This window comes from Danaus plexippus, chromosome 14 (genome assembly GCF_018135715.1).
Source record: "Danaus plexippus chromosome 14, MEX_DaPlex, whole genome shotgun sequence".
Lineage (NCBI taxonomy): Eukaryota > Metazoa > Arthropoda > Insecta > Lepidoptera > Nymphalidae > Danaus > Danaus plexippus.
In genome coordinates, this window is record NC_083546.1 from 7,638,601 (window position 1) to 7,656,854 (window position 18,254).

The 18,254-nt window shown below is 41.0% G+C and overlaps 2 protein-coding genes across 3 annotated transcripts in view; one reads left to right on the forward strand and one right to left on the reverse strand.

Moving 5' to 3' along the window:
• The window catches only part of LOC116769871 (endoribonuclease Dicer), a 29,627-nt gene that overhangs the window by 3,176 nt on the left and 8,197 nt on the right, over positions 1 to 18,254 (forward strand). For both annotated transcript variants that reach the window (XM_032661079.2, XM_061522447.1), the window contains exons 2-27: positions 921 to 1,030; positions 1,118 to 1,245; positions 1,694 to 1,807; positions 1,966 to 2,143; positions 2,409 to 2,532; positions 2,825 to 3,017; positions 3,704 to 3,882; positions 4,068 to 4,201; positions 4,325 to 4,562; positions 4,922 to 5,040; positions 5,507 to 5,619; positions 5,991 to 6,093; positions 6,478 to 6,650; positions 6,941 to 7,056; positions 7,283 to 7,403; positions 7,638 to 7,921; positions 8,422 to 8,599; positions 8,762 to 8,847; positions 9,355 to 9,493; positions 10,166 to 10,380; positions 10,560 to 10,642; positions 10,787 to 10,883; positions 11,025 to 11,136; positions 11,412 to 11,590; positions 11,802 to 12,038; positions 12,517 to 12,652. In XM_032661079.2, the coding sequence (XP_032516970.2) occupies positions 934 to 1,030; positions 1,118 to 1,245; positions 1,694 to 1,807; positions 1,966 to 2,143; positions 2,409 to 2,532; positions 2,825 to 3,017; positions 3,704 to 3,882; positions 4,068 to 4,201; positions 4,325 to 4,562; positions 4,922 to 5,040; positions 5,507 to 5,619; positions 5,991 to 6,093; positions 6,478 to 6,650; positions 6,941 to 7,056; positions 7,283 to 7,403; positions 7,638 to 7,921; positions 8,422 to 8,599; positions 8,762 to 8,847; positions 9,355 to 9,493; positions 10,166 to 10,380; positions 10,560 to 10,642; positions 10,787 to 10,883; positions 11,025 to 11,136; positions 11,412 to 11,590; positions 11,802 to 12,038; positions 12,517 to 12,652 (3,876 nt within the window). In that variant the 5' untranslated portion in view covers positions 921 to 933. The remainder of the gene's footprint in view (positions 1 to 920; positions 1,031 to 1,117; positions 1,246 to 1,693; positions 1,808 to 1,965; positions 2,144 to 2,408; positions 2,533 to 2,824; positions 3,018 to 3,703; positions 3,883 to 4,067; positions 4,202 to 4,324; positions 4,563 to 4,921; positions 5,041 to 5,506; positions 5,620 to 5,990; positions 6,094 to 6,477; positions 6,651 to 6,940; positions 7,057 to 7,282; positions 7,404 to 7,637; positions 7,922 to 8,421; positions 8,600 to 8,761; positions 8,848 to 9,354; positions 9,494 to 10,165; positions 10,381 to 10,559; positions 10,643 to 10,786; positions 10,884 to 11,024; positions 11,137 to 11,411; positions 11,591 to 11,801; positions 12,039 to 12,516; positions 12,653 to 18,254) is intronic.
• LOC116769872 (juvenile hormone epoxide hydrolase-like) lies at positions 13,379 to 18,252 on the reverse strand. The gene is made up of 7 exons (XM_032661081.2): positions 18,047 to 18,252; positions 17,036 to 17,218; positions 16,324 to 16,716; positions 15,470 to 15,627; positions 14,915 to 15,105; positions 14,432 to 14,660; positions 13,379 to 13,763 (listed from the first exon to the last, which is right to left on the reverse strand). Exons 2-7 carry the CDS (start codon positions 17,216 to 17,218, stop codon positions 13,541 to 13,543), a joined length of 1,377 nt encoding a protein of 458 aa, XP_032516972.2. The 5' UTR covers positions 18,047 to 18,252; the 3' UTR covers positions 13,379 to 13,540.

An 18,254-nucleotide genomic window follows, 5' to 3' on the forward strand; every position in this document is an offset into this window, starting at 1 on the left:
TCCCGAACCGAACGTTCCTATCCTTACTCAGAATGTCTAAACGTAAACTAAACAATTTCTCTTTAAGTGACAAACTAAAAATTGTGAGTGGTCTTGAATCCGGGAAATAGGAAAGCAAATAACGAGTGAGTCTAGGTTAACAGAATCGGCCTACCGTAAAATTATAAATATATGTCAGTGGTCAGAGGGCCAGGGAAGTATCAAGAGAAGGCGGCTCTCTGAGTTTTCAGACGTTGAAAAGTGCTTATTCCCCGACATCACTCTCAATGTATCAACGCCAGTCTCCAAAGACTTGGTGCAGATGGGCGAAGACGTAACTACCTTCAGAAAGTACACCAGAGACGATAATGTCCAAAACTGTGTGATCTGGTGTGATGACGGAATGGACAGTGAAAATAAAGCCGGCAAATCACACATTTTGGATAGAGAGTTGGAGAAAGTACCAAGTAAACAAGAGGCTTTGAAGGCATTAGAGACACTTCAAAAATTTTATAAAAATACGGCGTTTGATCCAACCATAATCAATAGAATTAATGAACTTGAAAAGTACACTCACAGATTACAAACAGCATCACAAAAGAAATTAATAAAATATCTCAAGTAAATGTTATAAAATTATGTTTTTAGGTTAAATAATTATGTTTAGCTATTATTTCGCTAAATTGTTATGTAATGACCTCACAAACACTATTTTGTTGCATCTTGTATGATAATTTCCATATTTTTATAGTCTTGTATAAGTGAGACTTATTTCTACTGTAAGCTCGATGAGGGCTAAAAGTCCCGGTCCATTAGGTCATCACTCACCCTGGTTTGATTGTAGTTTAAACAGAAGAGCGAGACCATGCACCAAATAGACAAAAAAATAGTTTGGAGCTACAGTGAATAATGAATTTAATTGTTCAATATTATTTTTTTAGACCACATGATAAAATGGATGCGACCGACGACGAGATCCTTCCAAGATTGTATCAAACGCAGTTAGAAGAAATTGCAGTTAAAAAAAATACAATAATTTTTCTTCCGACAGGTAAGTTGCATGCAGAAAAGTTATTATAGTATTGATTTTTTTTAAAAATCCTTTTAAAAGTGAAATAAAATTATAATTTGCATATAGGTTCGGGTAAAACTCACATTGCGATAAGTTTGATAAAGAGGCTGAGAGATACATTGCAGAAGCCCTGGGGTTTCGGCGGGAAGAGATGTTTTTTTCTTGTCAACACTGTGCCCTTAGTGGCTCAACAGGTTTGTTCACGATTAATGTCATAATAATAGACGATTTACGAATTTATAAAAATTTTGGCTTATCGGTACAGTTACGTGTCAATTTTCATTTTCCTTGATCCAACTGCTTGGAACAGGAGCTATTTTTATAACAATTCCTTTTGTTTTCGCATTATCTTCTGTGTAAAAGTTACCTGCGTTTCGTTTTATTTTAATCTTTATTATTATATTTAACTAAATAATAACTTTAAACTGGTTAATAAACTATTGTTTTGCCGAATGCTGCAACTATTCCACTAAGACAGTTAATTGCACTATTGTTTAATATATTGGACTCTGTTGCTAATTATTGTCTGCATCTAACAAAACAAACCGTGTACAAGTTAATTTCGTAACAGCTGCGAGATTTTTATTGAAAAAAATCGACCGTGTGGTCATAGAAATAAGAATTTTTAATTTCTAATAACAGAAAAAAACTATTGAACGATCATGTCCTGTGCACGGAGTGGCCGGTTTTAGCGGTGAAGACAACGTCGATTATTGGAATAAGGCGCAGTGGGACAGTGAACTTTCCAAATATCAGGTACCTACCTAAAAAAAAATTCTATTCCCCTCCAAAGTACGACAAGGTTTCAGTGATTCTGACCAAAATGTTACTTAAATGTGTCTGAATTACAAAACTAAACAGGATCAATATGGATACAGCAGTCTGTATGTAGGTCTGTGGTACTTGTATTCCAGGTGATAGTGATGACGTGTCAGATCCTAAGCGACATGCTGACGCACCAGTACCTCCAGCTCAAGGACATCAGTCTTCTGATTTTCGATGAGTGTCATCACGGAGTCGAGGACCATCCTATGAGACTCATCATGAAGCACTTTCTCAACTGCCCCAAGAACGAACAACCCAGAGTTCTAGGTAAAGAGCAGTTTTCGCTAGCTTTATTTCATTAGTGACTGTAGAGTAGGATCATGGGTATCTCTTTACTGATTTTTTTGTGAATTTCACCATCTCATATTACATCGGAAGTTTCAGTTACTTTAGGGCAAGTGTGATCAGCCAGGTTAGACGATAGTATCTTAATTAACTTTGCCACCCACCGAAATGTACGTCTTAAATGTCTCGTCTCATTTAAATGCACATGAAGAGAATAAGTAATGTAATGATGCGTCTCACGGTGCAGGTCTGACAGCGACACTGCTGAATAGTAACGTGAAGTTGAATAAGATACAAGAAACTATCCGGCACCTGGAGACAACCTTCCAGGCTTCCATAGCCACGGCCGACGACATGGGAGAGGTCGCCATGTAAGACATACCGATTAGGAATTAATGGAATATATTAAAGAAGTCTTCTGCACTCGGCCAAGCCTCTCCGAATCTTTCTCAATCTATCTTTGACACATCTTTCAGATCAACACAATAATTGCTTAATTCTAAAAATTACATAAAAGTACTTATTAATCGCCATTTAAATAATCTTTAGATTTTATCGATTATTCCGACATTTAAAAAAAAGTCCACACATATTTTCATTCGTATTAAATAACAGTGTTCAGTGACGCTCAGAACCATTAATCTCACCGACATGTACACACAGGTATTCAACGAATCCCAGAGAACAATTACTATACTACCGCCGCCCCTCGGCGACTCCCGCGGCCTCTGAAGCAGTGGACTTGTTGAGGCGACTCCAACAGATAGTGCTGCAGTTCGAACTGCCGAACACCGTTCAGAAACACGACATCGAGTTGGAACCTCACCAGCGAGACATCACCGGGGATCCCAAGAAGGTTGGTCTCCGAAGCCGCGGCGAAGATATTTAAATGAAACTAATATTTCCGGATCACCGCGCGTCCTGACCTCGTCCGTCCGGGCTCGCGGCCGCTGCAAGTGACCCAAACGTCGGCAGTGTGTAGTTTTTGAAAAAATAAATAAATGAAATAACGCGTAGTAATCCGAATAATATTAGTCTCATTTAAATGAATGCTCGCGACAGTCTTAGAACTCATTACACCGAAGATATTTCTAGCTTGCGCCAACTCACACTAACTAACCAGCTAACTGTGGCTAGGATTTTAAGATACTGAGGCCTTATTTGCAGTGTCGTCAAAATTTTTCAGCATTAATGATTTTTCTTTGCAAGAGCAGTTCAGGACCCTGCAAATTTATTTTCGTGTCGGTCGATCTCTGTATTGTAGTGTCACTTGTACTAGCTGGTTGTATCCTGTTCAGCAGCTCTCATGAGATGTTCTTGCCATGTAGCAGAAAAATATTATTTACTTAATAATATGGTAAAAATGACAAATTAATTACTAGCCATTTTAGGAACATTTGGGAGCCATAAAATTGTCCTGGGATGTGGTTCATTATATATATATATATATTTATTCTGCGATAACATCCGACCTCATCTTGTATAAGCTGTCACAGCCCTTCTTGTTTTTACTTATTCCTCTGTCCATATTTAATCCTGCAGATAATAAAAGCTGTGAAGAACATGATTGAGTCCATGATATTGTCTATTTGTGATCTGGGAGTGTACGTTGGAGCCCTAGGGCTCCTGGCGAACATCGTGGCCCTCGAGAGAAGGAAGCGGTGGGCCTCCAGTCAGGTCGAGGAACTCTTGTACACCGTCACCATAACGGCAGCGGTCGAGTGAGTCACACTAACCCGAATAGTACTTAGTACACTGTAACCGAAACTTTAACGCTTCGGAATCCTGACTCACATGCGGCTCAACGCTCACACGTTTTGAACAAAAATATTAAGAAGTGCATGATAAATATGTTGATCACTAAAAATAAAATATACTAATGATAATATTGTTATGGTGTGTTCAGAGCTCGCTCCGTTCTCTTGGATTCAATGAAAAATGAGAGCGGTTACGAAAAAATTATACGACACTCATCGGAGAAGACCGTCCAACTGCTGAATATATTGAAAGAATACAACCCGCGGCCCCCCGTCAGGCGAGGTGAGCTCCGCGACGTGTCCCTTACCATGCGATAGAGGTCGCTGGTGGCCGGGGAGCTAGTCAGGGTCACGCGAAAACGCTAAAGATGCTTCGATATTAAAATCTCAAAATGCCCGTTTACAGCGCTCAAGGTGAATCAGGAGAGGAACGCCCTCTGTGGGTTGATCCTGACCCAGCAGCGGTTCACAGCCAAGATCCTGTACAACCTACTGAAGGACGTCGCGGAGGTAAACGACGAAGAGTTCGGCTTCCTGAAGCACGACTTCATAGTGGGCTTCAATATATCGCCGCTCTGCTCCACCAGGGAGCAGCACTATAACAAGAAGATCAGCGAACAAGCACTACTGAAGTTCAAGAACGGGTGAGTTCACACGAATATATATTTTTATCGTCAGAAGTGAAATTGTTTAAAAAGAAACGTTTTTAACTAACAAATCAAACGATAAGCAAATTACAACCGTACATTAAATAACAAAACGAAATGGCGCTCGTGCCCCGAGTTCCGTTTCCGCCGAGCGCCACACAACAGGGCGTCAGCTCTAAACGAACTCCTTATATAGATGCGGTCGGTAATAGTTTTCTTAATCTGAGGGGATCCTGTTAATGTTATCTATCTATATATAAACCTGTCAGTGAGTCTGTTATATATATGTATGTTTGTATTCCACTCGCTTCTTACCCCTCACCAGGTCATACTCATTGAATGTCTATTGTTTCCAGCGATCTGAACTGTCTGATCGCGACCAGTGTGGTGGAGGAAGGACTGGACGTTCCTCAGTGCACTCTGGTGCTGAGATACGACGTGCCCCTCGAGTACCGCTCCTACATCCAGAGCAAGGGTACACATATGTCATACTAGCTTATATTGTTCAATGTGCCAGCCATCATTCAGGGGGAAAAATTATAAGTATAAAAACCACGAATTTGACCGACATGATTGAGTTATGGTCTCTGGAAAAAGTCAGTTTTTCCACACAACCCCAAAAAATGGCCTCTAGCTGCCGATACCTGGGAGCCGGATGCTCTCTGACCTGACAGAAATCATGACAGACGTCGTCTCTAACACGTCCAGTGCTACAACTTCCCGTTCTTATAAAGTCAATTAATAGTCGCCTTGTACAGAGACAACTCCCATGTTCATTCATATATTACTTCATTTCCATATGAAAAAAAGCTAGCAACTTTGTGGATGACGTCATAGATACTTTAAAAATGTCTCTTTAGTATGAAAACTTTCGCAAACCTCGACGCGGACGTCCTTGGGACTACTGTATGTTATTTTTTAATGTGGATTTATATTTGAAGGTCGTGCGAGAAACAAGAAGGCCAATTTCGTGATATTAGTGGATGAAGAGAACAGACAGAAATTTAATAGTCAGTACAGAGCGTTTCAGCAGGTGGAGTCGTACCTGAACGGGGTGAGCATACTGGCTGCCGTCAGGTGTTACTAGTTCATTGCTAATTATAAGGAATTACTAATTATAAGATTGAAATCGCCAACCCGTCTTGAGCGAGCGCGGTGATTAATGCTCTAACCTTCTCGGAGAGAAGAGGCCTGTGCTCAGCAGCGGGCTCCGACAGGCTGATGATGGTTACTTAATACAATTATTAACATCAACCGATAACGAGAGCAGGTCGCAGTCGTTGAGATCATTTCCTGGCCAACAGTTGGAAGTGTGATAGAATAATGATATATTAACTTATCAGCCGAGTCACTCTAACGCCGGCTCGATATATATTTCCTATATATTGTATATCAATATTTTTATGTAAATAACATATTTTAAAGATGCTGTGCGGCGGTGAGGTGAGGAACACTCCGTCTGAAGCCGAAGTCAAAGAGAATCTGAACGATGATGATTGTATCCCGGCCTATAAAACGAGAAACGGAAGTGAGTATATAGAACTTACTTCGAAAGCAGCCCTAGTAGGTTCGTTTCAAATTTGGTGAGGTAGAGAGAGGAGCTTGGACGGTGGAGGTGAGCGATTAACGCGTTAGATGGGGGCCTTAAACCTACACCTGGGTCGCAAGTCCCGGGCACTGTTGAAGCTCCTCTCCGGATCCGGCGCCCGCGTGGTGAGTCCATGGAATGCCGAGAGGTTTTGCCTGTATAAAATATACAGTATTGAGATCCAACCCGAGATCTCGGAGTCACATGAGGTCCGAGGAGTAACCAAGTTATTGATCACCATAAAGCTTAAGTTTCATTAGCAAGCCAGCTGTGCGCCGCGACGCGACGGGTACCACTAAATATTTTCTCCATTGATCGTTACAGATGCCTTATTCGCGGTGTCCGCTATAAGTCTGTTGAACCGCTACTGCTCAGTGCTGCCTCACGACCAGTATACCACGATCCTGCCCATGGTAATCCAGGAGCCGGCGCAGGGGAACAAGACCATGGTCACCATCATCATGCCGATCGCCTGCCCCATCAAGGAACCGGTCCAGGTCCATACTTTAGCAATAAATTTCAACATCGTTCGATAATGTTCATAATAATGAGATCTAGGACTTCCACGGGTTACCGTTTAAATGAAAGTAATATTACGGCTTACTACGCATTCTGCCTCGTCTTTGTGCTCACGGTCGCTGCGAAGCAACCGAGACGTCGGGAGTGGGTACTTTCAAAATAATAAAATATGCGTAGTACATACGAAAATATTAGTTTCATTCAAATTTGCAATGTTATTTTCCGTGTGAAATAAGTGTTGCGATATATAAAGGCGTTTGTTCCCCAGGGCCGGCCCATGTCCAGTGTTAAGAATGCAAAGAGATCTGCGGCCTTGAACGTGTGCATCAAACTTCATAAGGCCGGAGAACTGGACTACGAGACCTTACTGCCAAAAGTGAAGGGGTGAGCACCGGTTGTATACGTCTATTATATTTAAACAGCAAACATTTGTTTGTCTGTCTCTATTTAAATTTGCTATAATTCATGTAATAAAACTCTATCATCCCTAACCTCAAAAAGAGATGACGTATTTTTTTCTCACTGTTATTATAAAGGCTATATAGGTAGCAAGAAGAGATATATGAGCACATGCAAACTGTTAACTGAATGTTTTTAATAATTTTTACAGGCTAATAGACTTTTCTACGACGGACGTGTCGTCGTGTTTTCCGAACTGGCGCGATGAGACCGAGGTCTCGGACGAGGGTCCCCCGGGAACCAAGAAGAGGGTCAGGAAACATCCCGTACATGTGAGGACAAACATAGTACATAACCAGCGTTTGAAATATTTATACCGGATGCTGGCGTTACATGTAACGATCATCCAGCGGATCTGTCTTAAGATCCGGAATATACACTCATTTGTTCATAACTATTATATTAATACTACGGAAAATTGTATAATTTTTTCTAAAGATATTTTTCATAGAAAATGTATTAAAATTGCAAGATGCAATGAAATAACACGCTTCATTATATTCCAGTATCCCAAATGCCTGGACGGCCCGAAGACGAGGGACGAGCTCACCAAATGTTATCTCCACGTCATAAAGCTGGAGACAGCCTTCGACGAGCCGAGCGACGCCAGGGAGAAGGCGTTGTACGACATGCTGCGGAGGAAGGAGGGCTACGGGTTTATCACGTTCGATAGGCTGCCGGAGCTGTGCGCGTTCCCTATGTTCCTCACAGTGGGGGAGGTCCGCACTACGCTTCAAGTTAACTACGCCGCCATCATCCTCGATACGTCTCACTTAGAACTCATCAAGCAGTGAGTATCATATATATAAGTTGGTTATTGTATTTACCGATCCTTGGAACTCCCGAACGCACGGGAAACGCACGTTAAAGCAACCGGGAGACATCGACAAGGTTGGGGGTTCGATCGGATTTGTTGTCTGTATATGGTATTTGAATTTTAACTAAAGCTTTGACTTGTTCCAGTCTCTGACTTGTTCCAGTCTCTGACTCATTACTGATGTTTTTTTTCTCAGTACTTATCAAATATACAAGAAAATTTTCGAATTAGTGATACTTCAGAATCGCCACAACAGCTATATAACAAAAATAACGACGATGAAAAGAAATGCGTCTTATGACTAGACATCGTTTCTAAAAGTTTCTCATTTAATTATCACTGACTTAAAAATTATATTATTTAGTTTGAAAAAAAAAACGAGCGTTTCCCCATATCGCCGCTAGATGGCGTTGATAAGTATCAAACGACGCTCACGCTTTGCAAAAGAAACCTTTGTATATGATGTGTTCCAGGTTCCATTTCTTCATATTCGATCAAGTGTTGGAGATCGCCAAAAAGTTTCTAGTGCACGACGGGCGGGTCAACAACCTGTACGCGGTGCCCCTGAAATACGACAACGGTTACGATATAGACTGGAACGTGATGCAGACATACAAACAGATAGCGCCGTGCGACGAGCCCACGGCACAGGTACGGGTCGCTACACTACCGTTTACCTTTCATCAGTCACAGTAGCTAAATTAATTTTCCTTATTGAATCCTCTGCAAGCCGTTCGTCGGGTCCGTGTAGAGTTACTCGCTATTCTGTTTCTCGTACAGACATTAATAATAATGAGTTTCCGCTGTCCGTAGGAGCGCGCGTCTCTGAGTGTCACCAAGGAAATGTACGACAACTGTGTAGTGACGCCCTGGTACAGAGGCAGTCTACACCCCGACAGGTAATCGCACACGACTTTACACGTTCTGACTAGATACGGACAGTTTGGAGTATCTCCGTCAGGAATCTTTCAATATGGATATATGACGCAGAGACGCAGACGCAGACAATATGTTGTTATTGAATCTGTTTTCTCTGAAAACTTACATGACACCTTATGTAGCCAGCTGATGGTTTAAAGTCGTCCGATAAGGTTTCGAAAGCTTTATTCCACTAATACCATAAGCTAAGGATGTTCGTATGTTTGTTAACCTTTCAAAAAAAACTACTTAACCGATTTTGGTGAATTTTAAAGTAACAGTAGTCAAGACTTTAGAATGAGACATGGGCGATAATTTAAACTGATATTTTGTGTTATTATTGTAAGATCCCACACAACAAACTGCGCATGAAGTCCGTAGACACGGACCATAGATGGCGCTGATGGTCAAATTTCTCTCTGAACCCAAAAATCGTAAAAATCAAAATCGCGGGCTACACCTCGTGTTAATATGCGAATTTCTACCAGGTACATAGTGTCCAGAGTTCTGGAATACCTCACGCCGTACTCCAAGTTCGAGGACAACTCGTTCGAGACCTTTGCCGATTACTACAGCAACAAATACAACCTTGAGATCCTCGGCAGGAAGGACCAGCCGCTGCTGGAGGTGAGGAGTGAGGAGTGAGGACGCAGTGTGCTGTATATTTGAATCATTATAAAATATTTCCTTCGCGTTTGGAAAAATTTGTATATTATTAAATCTCGTCCACGTCAAATAACGGCTTTATCAAAGCTATCCAACGCGCAGCCGAGTTCTGGGATGATGAATAATATTATTCAAAATATGTATTTTTTCCAAAATAAATATAATATCTCGTTAGAATATTAACAATCAAAAAAAAATATCCAAATGTAAAAGATTTGGCCGCCGCGTTTGCTGTGTGGAAGAAAAAATTAAAATTCTTTCTATTATAGACACGCGTTACAAAAGAATGTTAATGCTAATGGGAAAATATCATTTACATGACAATTACAATAACTAAAACGATAACACGTCAACACCTAACAAAGACACCAGCACCGGGGCCGCGACTCGCATTACTAGCGACGTGTTCGTGTTGACTTATGAGATCTGACACTATCGCGACTATCCATCACAATGAAACTAATATTTTCGGATGACTGCGCGTACGTACGTGGAAACGTACGTGGAAACGTCGGGAGTATGTAGTTTTTAAAGACAATAAAATACGCGCAGTAATCCGAATAATGTAGGTTTCATTTTAATGTTGAATTACTACACATATATATGTGCCAACTTGCGGTTGTGTCGTCCTAGGTCCGTAACATAAGCAGTCGTATGAACTGCCTGCTCCCCCGCGCGGCGACCATCCGCGGCCTGAGCGACAAGCAGCGCCGGCTGGCGTCGCTAGCTCACGGCGACTACAAGCCCAGAGAGTTCACTGAACTCTTCGTGCCAGAGTACTGTGTGCGGGCGGACTACCCCGCGCATCTATGGTACAAGGCCATCATTCTACCCAGCATCGTCCACCGGTGAGGAACCAGACATTAATATACATCCCCCCTCCGTCTATTCAAGTTGGTTGTCTTGTCCAAGCGTCAGTGTTCCTTGCAGCTAGAGTAGTTTACACAAGATAATTGATAACTAGCGCCTCACAGTGTTTAAATAACTCATGAAACGTGACGTCGCTAATGTATTAAATAATGTTCAGGGTCACCATGTTACTGATCGCTGAGGAGCTGCGAGTGCAGATCCTGACCGACACCCAGAAAAGCCAGGGCACGCTGACTAAAGGTAAAGAGCACCCTGTACACGTTAATATTGAGAGATCTCAATACAACATTTAAATGAAACTAATCTTTTCGGATACTTCGCGGTTTTTTCATCTTAAACTACTCACTCGTCACGCGTAATGTATTTGGTGTTCTGTATGCGCAGGTGTAAGTTGGCTTCCCATAGAAGTGGATCACTTTGTTGTGAAGAGATCCTTGCTGTCCAATTTAGACGAACCTGCTCCTATAAACAGCGTCGACAGGTGAAGCGAATAAATTGCTACATTAATATAATTACCGAAATTTTGCTAATTCATAGTCCTATTACAGGATTTCACTCCAAGTTACCTCCAAACCTCGATTCCTCTAAACAGTTTGCCATAATAGAAGTATTTTCCCCACAGAATAAACAACCCCATAGACGAAACGGCACAGAAACCGCCCAACATCGTCTCCCTGAAGCAGAGCGTGTATCAACTCCAGAAGAAGAAGGTGTCCAAGAACTATCCTTGGGACGTTAGTATCCTAGCTATTACACATAAAAAATACTATGAATGTTGTTTGAGACACATGAAGTAAATTACCCTTAAATTAGGGTAAATTTCTAATTACTTCTGAATGTAATAAAACTAATATACATCGGATCGCTACGCGTATTTTGTTATTTTAAAAACTGCATACTCCCGACGTTTCGCGGGCAGGCGAGATGTGAATGTCTGTCAGTTGGTCTTGTTGTAGTAAAGAAACACTCGGCAGTCTTAGATCTCACTATTCTTCTGTTCTGTCTCCAGGAGAGCATGGAACCCATTGATATCGAGCGGAACCTGTCCCGGGTCACGGTTATGGACATAGAGTGCTACGACTCCTTCGTGACGGCGCCCCTTGCTGCAAAGGAGCCCGTCTCTCTGCTTCGGAATTCACCCAAAGTGAAGACGCCCCTCTCCACCGCCCTCCTGCCGCCGCCGCTACGGTAAGATATGCGAGCATTCGAGCCGTACTCAATAACATATACTTTGCCATAGGTTCTATTATAGTGTAGTGCAAGCCCGCGACCTGGTCTCCGTGGCCACGGTTCCAAACTGACCGATACGTCTCGCGTATATTTTTCAAAATAATTATAAATATTAGTTTAAATTCGATCATTAATTCAAATTCTTAAATCTCATGATTTTTCTCCTCAGATACAAGGACACTATATCCGTTCTATCCACCGCAAGTTCCCGTCGCGGGCCCGAGCCTCGCGAGGTGTTGAGCGCGCTCACCCTCATCAAGTCTAACGACACCTTCAACCTGGAGCGCTCCGAGACCCTGGGCGACTCCTTCCTCAAGTTCGCAGCCAGCCTATACCTGTTCCACAAGTTCCCGCAGATGGACGAGGGACAACTCACCAACCTCAAGAGCCGGCTTATTGGAAATAGGTCACTTTAATATATACACTAGCTACTATACTTCTCTGTCGGCGAACGAAAGCCGATGTCGAGGATTTTTGAAAGACGAAGGAAGTACATGAATAATGTTATGTACATGTATAAAATATATATATATATATATAATCATGGGAGTCATGGGAATCATGCGAATCATGGGAGCAACTTTTTACCTTTTCTCATACCCATGTTTAATGTGTCCAAAAATATAATGCCATTATTATTTGTATGGGTACATTATAACAGTCTCATTTCCTTTTTTTATTATTTCCCGCGCTTGTAGATGCGTCTGATGTCCTTGGGATGAACTGCCACAGTAACGACTTATGGCCACTTCATCAATAGACGTTCCTCAATCACGACGTTACCCACTTCAATATCATTTTACAATAATGCCTAGTTCCACCCAAAACAGAAAATTGGTGCCCAAAAAAATATCGTAAATAAAGCAATGAAAAATTTATTTTAGAAATCTGTATTACGCCGGCGAGCGTGCTGGGTTGGCTGGCCGTATGAAAGTGGAACAGTTTAGTCCTCGGAGCGACTTCCTGGTGCCCGGGTTCCTCGCACCCAGCGAGCTCGTCTCATTCATCACAAGACGGAAGGTGGGTGAAATCAGTACATGCAGTTCGAGGGACGGTGTTACAAGTGGCGCCCCCTGTCCGTACTCATTATAACATGCTATAACTCTTAGAATTTTTTTTTCTGGCTGATTATGATTACTTATAATATTGAACCATTGTGATTTTTGAAACAACAGATTCAAACTTGATCTTTAATGTTCGGAGTTATTTCCAGTTATCTTGCAAATGTTGCCAGTACACAATAACGATGGTTCAGTGTAATCAATTATAATCAGCCATAACAATGATTGTTAGAGTTATAGCATGTTATAACGAGTACAGCACAGGTGGCGCCACTTGACGACATACTGGTTTTCTTTAAACTTAACAAAAGTATAAGTATTGAAACTGCTCATTTACTTGTTTTTTTGATTTTGGAGCTTTTTAATTTAAATCAATTATTATCTATAGTTAATCATCGAGTTATTAAATGCGAGCAAAGTATTGTCTCAAACAAAACTGCCTTGGCAACACCAGATTTCACGCCAGCAGCGCCTTTATAAAAGCGTAACTTATGTCGATGAATTTTTTAACGTAATTTTCCACGATGAGGGAAATTTTTGACGATCACCCAAAATTAATAGTCGTGAGAGCTCGACAAAAAGATAGGGAACAAAATTTAGCCTCACGATGCATAACGTATACAGCGAGGGCATTTTATTTGCCGTGACTTTTAAATTGAAAACGTCGAACGAAATAAAGTATGGCTACACTTCATTAACATATTTATTAAACATAATTTAAGTCTTGTTCGTTAACACCGCGACGCCGCCCGAGGCGGGGCGGCCCGCCGCCGTGAGAAAAAACAAGATTTAGAATAGATCACAACAACTCAACAAACAATACTGTATCGGATCACTTCACTATACACTATATCCTGGATCTGTCCGCGTTGAATTCGTTAAACACGGCTACCGATGCGAAAATGTCGTCGACCAGTTCCTTGGGCGTGTGCATCGCTGCGAAATGACCTCCGAAATCCAAGGTGGTGGAGTGCACTAGGTTCACGAATTTATCGCGAAGAATCCAATCCGGCTGATAGACCACCTCGTGCAGGAAGTTCATGGCGGCCGTCGGCACGCGCGTCGGGATGCTGCGGAGTGACGACAGACATCACCATGACTATATTAATAAATAGCTCTTGTGATAGAGATGAAGCTAATAGTCACGGATTGCTACGCGTTTGGAATTATTTTTTAACCTGCACGCTCCCGCAGTCTCGTTTACTTTGCAGCGACCGCGGGCGGGCGAGATTATTAGTTATGAGATAGGCTTGATAACGTGCGTTTGAAGATGCGTAAGGTGTGAGCGAGGGCACACCGACTATACAGGAACCTGATGTTTTGGGCTTTCGCATCGCTTTACATTTAACGCACCCTTGGGTAAAGAACAAACTTCGGTCCCGCTCAGACGCGGTGGAAGTGTCTGTCAGTTAGTCTTGTTGTTTGTCATCTACCGCCTACGATATTAATCATACCGTCCTGGATGCTCGCAAAATGCGTAACTTTATTCCGAGGTCTGTCATTGCGGTCACAACCACGGTTGCACATATTGCTAACGAAACGTCCGTTAAAGTGTTAAGTAATATGAGTTCAAAAAAATCATAATTTATGTACCTATTTTAATTTGAAATTCTTTTAGAGAATTCTGATCATTGCGATTAAATTAATCAAAAAATTCCGTATTTTCGAAATACTTTTTTTCATTAAAATAAGTATTGGTATATCAATCTGGATATACTGAATATATATGGTTACTCACTCGTGCACAACGAACACTTCCGGCCAGGCGAAGGCTTCCGCGTATAGCCTCATAGACCTGGTAATGCTCTCGTTATCCCACATGATAGTGACGGTATCCAGAAGATCGTCCACTGCGATGTTTTCCAGCCCTCCGTGGGCCGTGTTCAGCTGGTTTCTATTGCTGCAGATGCCTATCTTCTCCAGCATATACGCCGCCATACCCGACGGCGTGTCTGTTAGGGCTGCGCCTGAAATTATATCGATTGATGAGATGTGACTGTCGCGAATATTGTTTTAAATGAAGCTAATGTTTTCGGATTACTGCGCGTATTTTATTATTTAAGAAATATTAGTATCATTTATATCGTTTAACATCAAACAATTTATACATAAAAGTTTTGTAATTAATGTTTTTTGAACTGTCTATTCCTTTATATATCTCATAAACTCACGTCCAAAAAAGATTATTTCGTTTTGTTGATAGATTCGTATAAAATCTCACCTATAGTATCAGGCTTTGTGGCTTGCAAGTGGAAATAACCGCTTTCTCTCATAAGATAGGTAAACAAATCCCTTATTGGATAAAGTCTGTGTATATGTTGGTCTTTGACGAACAAACTAGGGAACACTGAACCTATGAAGTATTTGATAGTGCTTATCTGACGAGATGAAAACGGCATGTTTGTGTGGAATCTGGAAAGTTAATTTATATGTTAATGTCATAAGCTAAATCAATCCCACAATCAACGGACAAACACGCTACGCTTTTGTTTATGCTTATATGATTAATTTTCTACGATACATATCTTTTTGTATCTTATTGAAGAATTAAAACATGGTGACCAACAAGACAGACAAATTTTTTTTTGTATAGTTAATAAAATGTTTGTTAATTTGTAATTCTGTAACGTAAAAAATACTAAGCCGTTTACGATAATATTTTGTTTTTGAAGACGATTTTATAAGAAAACTGCTAAGGCTGTTAATACACGAAAACAAATGAGTTCAATGATTAACAAGCGAAATCGTGTGGGAATATTGTGGATTATGTACTCACCCTAATATATCATCCTGGTAAATGGTCGCCATATGTGTCGCTGCCTGGGAACCCCAATCGCCGGCTTGAACGTAGAACCTTTGATGTCCTAGCCTCGTCATAAGATTCTTCATTATTATGGCTATTTGCAAAGGATTCAAGCCGGGTTTATTGGTTCCCTGTAAAAAAAGCTTCTTCTAAGAGATGGATTTCAAATATGTATAATATTTATATATGATATATATGAACATATATGTAACACTGACTGACGAACAAATTCTTTTATTACGTGAGGAGCTGTTAACGAGTAGAGAGCTGTTAGAAAAAACTGCGAGGGATTATTAGTATACATAGTGATTGTCTAGACTTTGCTCGGTTCGAAGTATCTAGTACAGGTCGTTCTTCGTAATTATATTTTTATAATACAGTCCATTTATAATGTAACAAAACAGTTTTTACTATGAAGCATATTTATTAAGTACTGATGCGAATACAAAGTATAGTGACTTCGATGTTGGTGACGCGACCAATATTTTGATGGTAATTGAGTGAAACGAGCGGAACGCTGTACTGGCGACTCATGTCATCCACGGAGACGATCTCGGCAACCGAATTTCCTTCCGATCGAGAATAGGTTTTGTTTCTCCATAGCCCAGTTATCTGGAGTGGTTTTTATCAACAAAAATTTAGGATCCGACCACCAATTACAATTTTAGGGCCGGAAAACTGAGTTCATGTCCAAACAAACGATTCGATTCTGAAGCATTGAGGTCTCTTCATTCAACCTACACTGAGACTTCTCGAACGAAGAAAGTGAAGGTGCTAGTAATGTCCCCAGTTTTTGTAATAAAAAAATTATGTATATATAAACAAACCTCAGAGTATCCGAATCCTGGCAGGTCGACGGCAATGACTTCGAAAACGAAATCATAACCCTTCCTCTGTTTTGTCAATAACGGTATGGCCATATCAAACTCCTTGGAGGAACTCGGCCAGCCGTGCATCATCAGCAGGGGCAGCACCTTAACACCTGACGTCACTTCCGGCTTAACTCTTATATAGTGAATGTCCAGGCCCTGGACCCTGGTCTTGAAATGTGGAAACCTGTTAAGCCGTTCAGCTCTCGCTTTGAAGTTGTAATCTTTCAGCCAATATTGCAGTATTTTATCCAAATATACAGTGTTCATGCCGTACTCCGAGTGTATTCCATCCATAGGTCTAGTGAAGGCCCTTCTGCTTCTTAATCTAGATTTTAAATCTTCTATCATCTGCAATAAAAATTTGGCCGCTCAAAACAGTTTCCTATGACGAGGTCATTGACTTATTTAGTTCTGATAATTTTTGTAAACATTGAATGCCGCAGAAACAAAAATAAAAATGAGTCGCCGCTCGCTTCGTTGTCATATTAATTCGCATTCGTGCTAAGGTCACATATAAGTTATTTGCATTGCAATCAAATGAGCAGATAAATATAATGGAGCATCGACACAGATATTAAAATTACGTTCGACGGATGACAATATGCAAGAGCTTGGGAAAATTACTCGCTTTTTATAGAATCAATATTTTGTTTATAAATATGTATACCGTATCGTTAAAGACAATCTTGAAGGGTCTTATAGACGTGTCCTCGTGCTGCGGACGCAACCCCTCCCCCCACCACCTCCCGTAATCCAGATTCGGTAGTTTGGGTATTCGTTGGTAATAAAAATTTACGGCCAGACCGACAGCGCAAGCGGCCACGACGACCGCAACGCATGACTTAAACATCTGTAACAAACGAAAGTAAAAGTTCATTGAACTGCCAAACCATCCGGATATAGAGATAAACTTTCCCAAGAGAGGAATTCGTTAAATCATCGAAGATACAGTTAATGTCAAAACCCCACGTGTCGAATCCCGTTATGTGAGATCGCAATTTTTATTTTCGATTTCACATGCAAAACGATGACACAAACAGAAACAGCATTTGAATTTGCAGATAAACAATCCACATACAAACATACTAAACTACTTAACGTGTTATTATATATGTTCATCTTTAATAAGATTATAACGAGTACTAAAAATGTAGGTATACAAAAATAAACTTCGCGGATGTGTTCAGAACGGGTAAGGTATTATTTTTTTGCGTGTGTTCGGCAATGTGGAGCAAAGAAAGTTTTCTGTCGTATTTATAATTATGCGAAGCGTAAAAGGTGAACACATTGTATTCAACGTATGACCTTATTCGCTTCTTCAAGCTGCACAGATGTAGCGGTGATAACTCGAATCGGTGTTGGGGCTTGGCTGAGATCATTAATAAACTAAACTCGATGTTACAGTCTAGAGTCTAGTCTAGACTAGTCTAGACTCTAGATGAACTCAATATCCGGTTCAGTCTTCCCGATAACGGTAACTTTATATAACATAACGCGGGTTTAATAACCGACTGCGGACGAAACAGTCGTAGCGTGTAAAAATTAACAACGGAAAGCCAATTAACTATCTATAATGACGGTACATTAAAAAAAAATCTATCGACTTCTCTGATATAAAACTATATTTATTACTCGGTATTAGCGACCCGTGGATATATAATTAATTAAAATGATTCACCTTACAATCGCGCAATGTAGACACTCTCACTTAAAAGTATGTAAGACGCGTGCGCAGGCGCTGGCGTTCTGAACCGAAATTGCAATCGGTTTTGAACGCGAACTGAGTGTTGACATGAGCGAGACGAACTGCCTGTCTACGAAAACATTGCTGAACGGCCTCGACCCTGGACACATCCATCATACGGACTACATTTAACGAGACATCT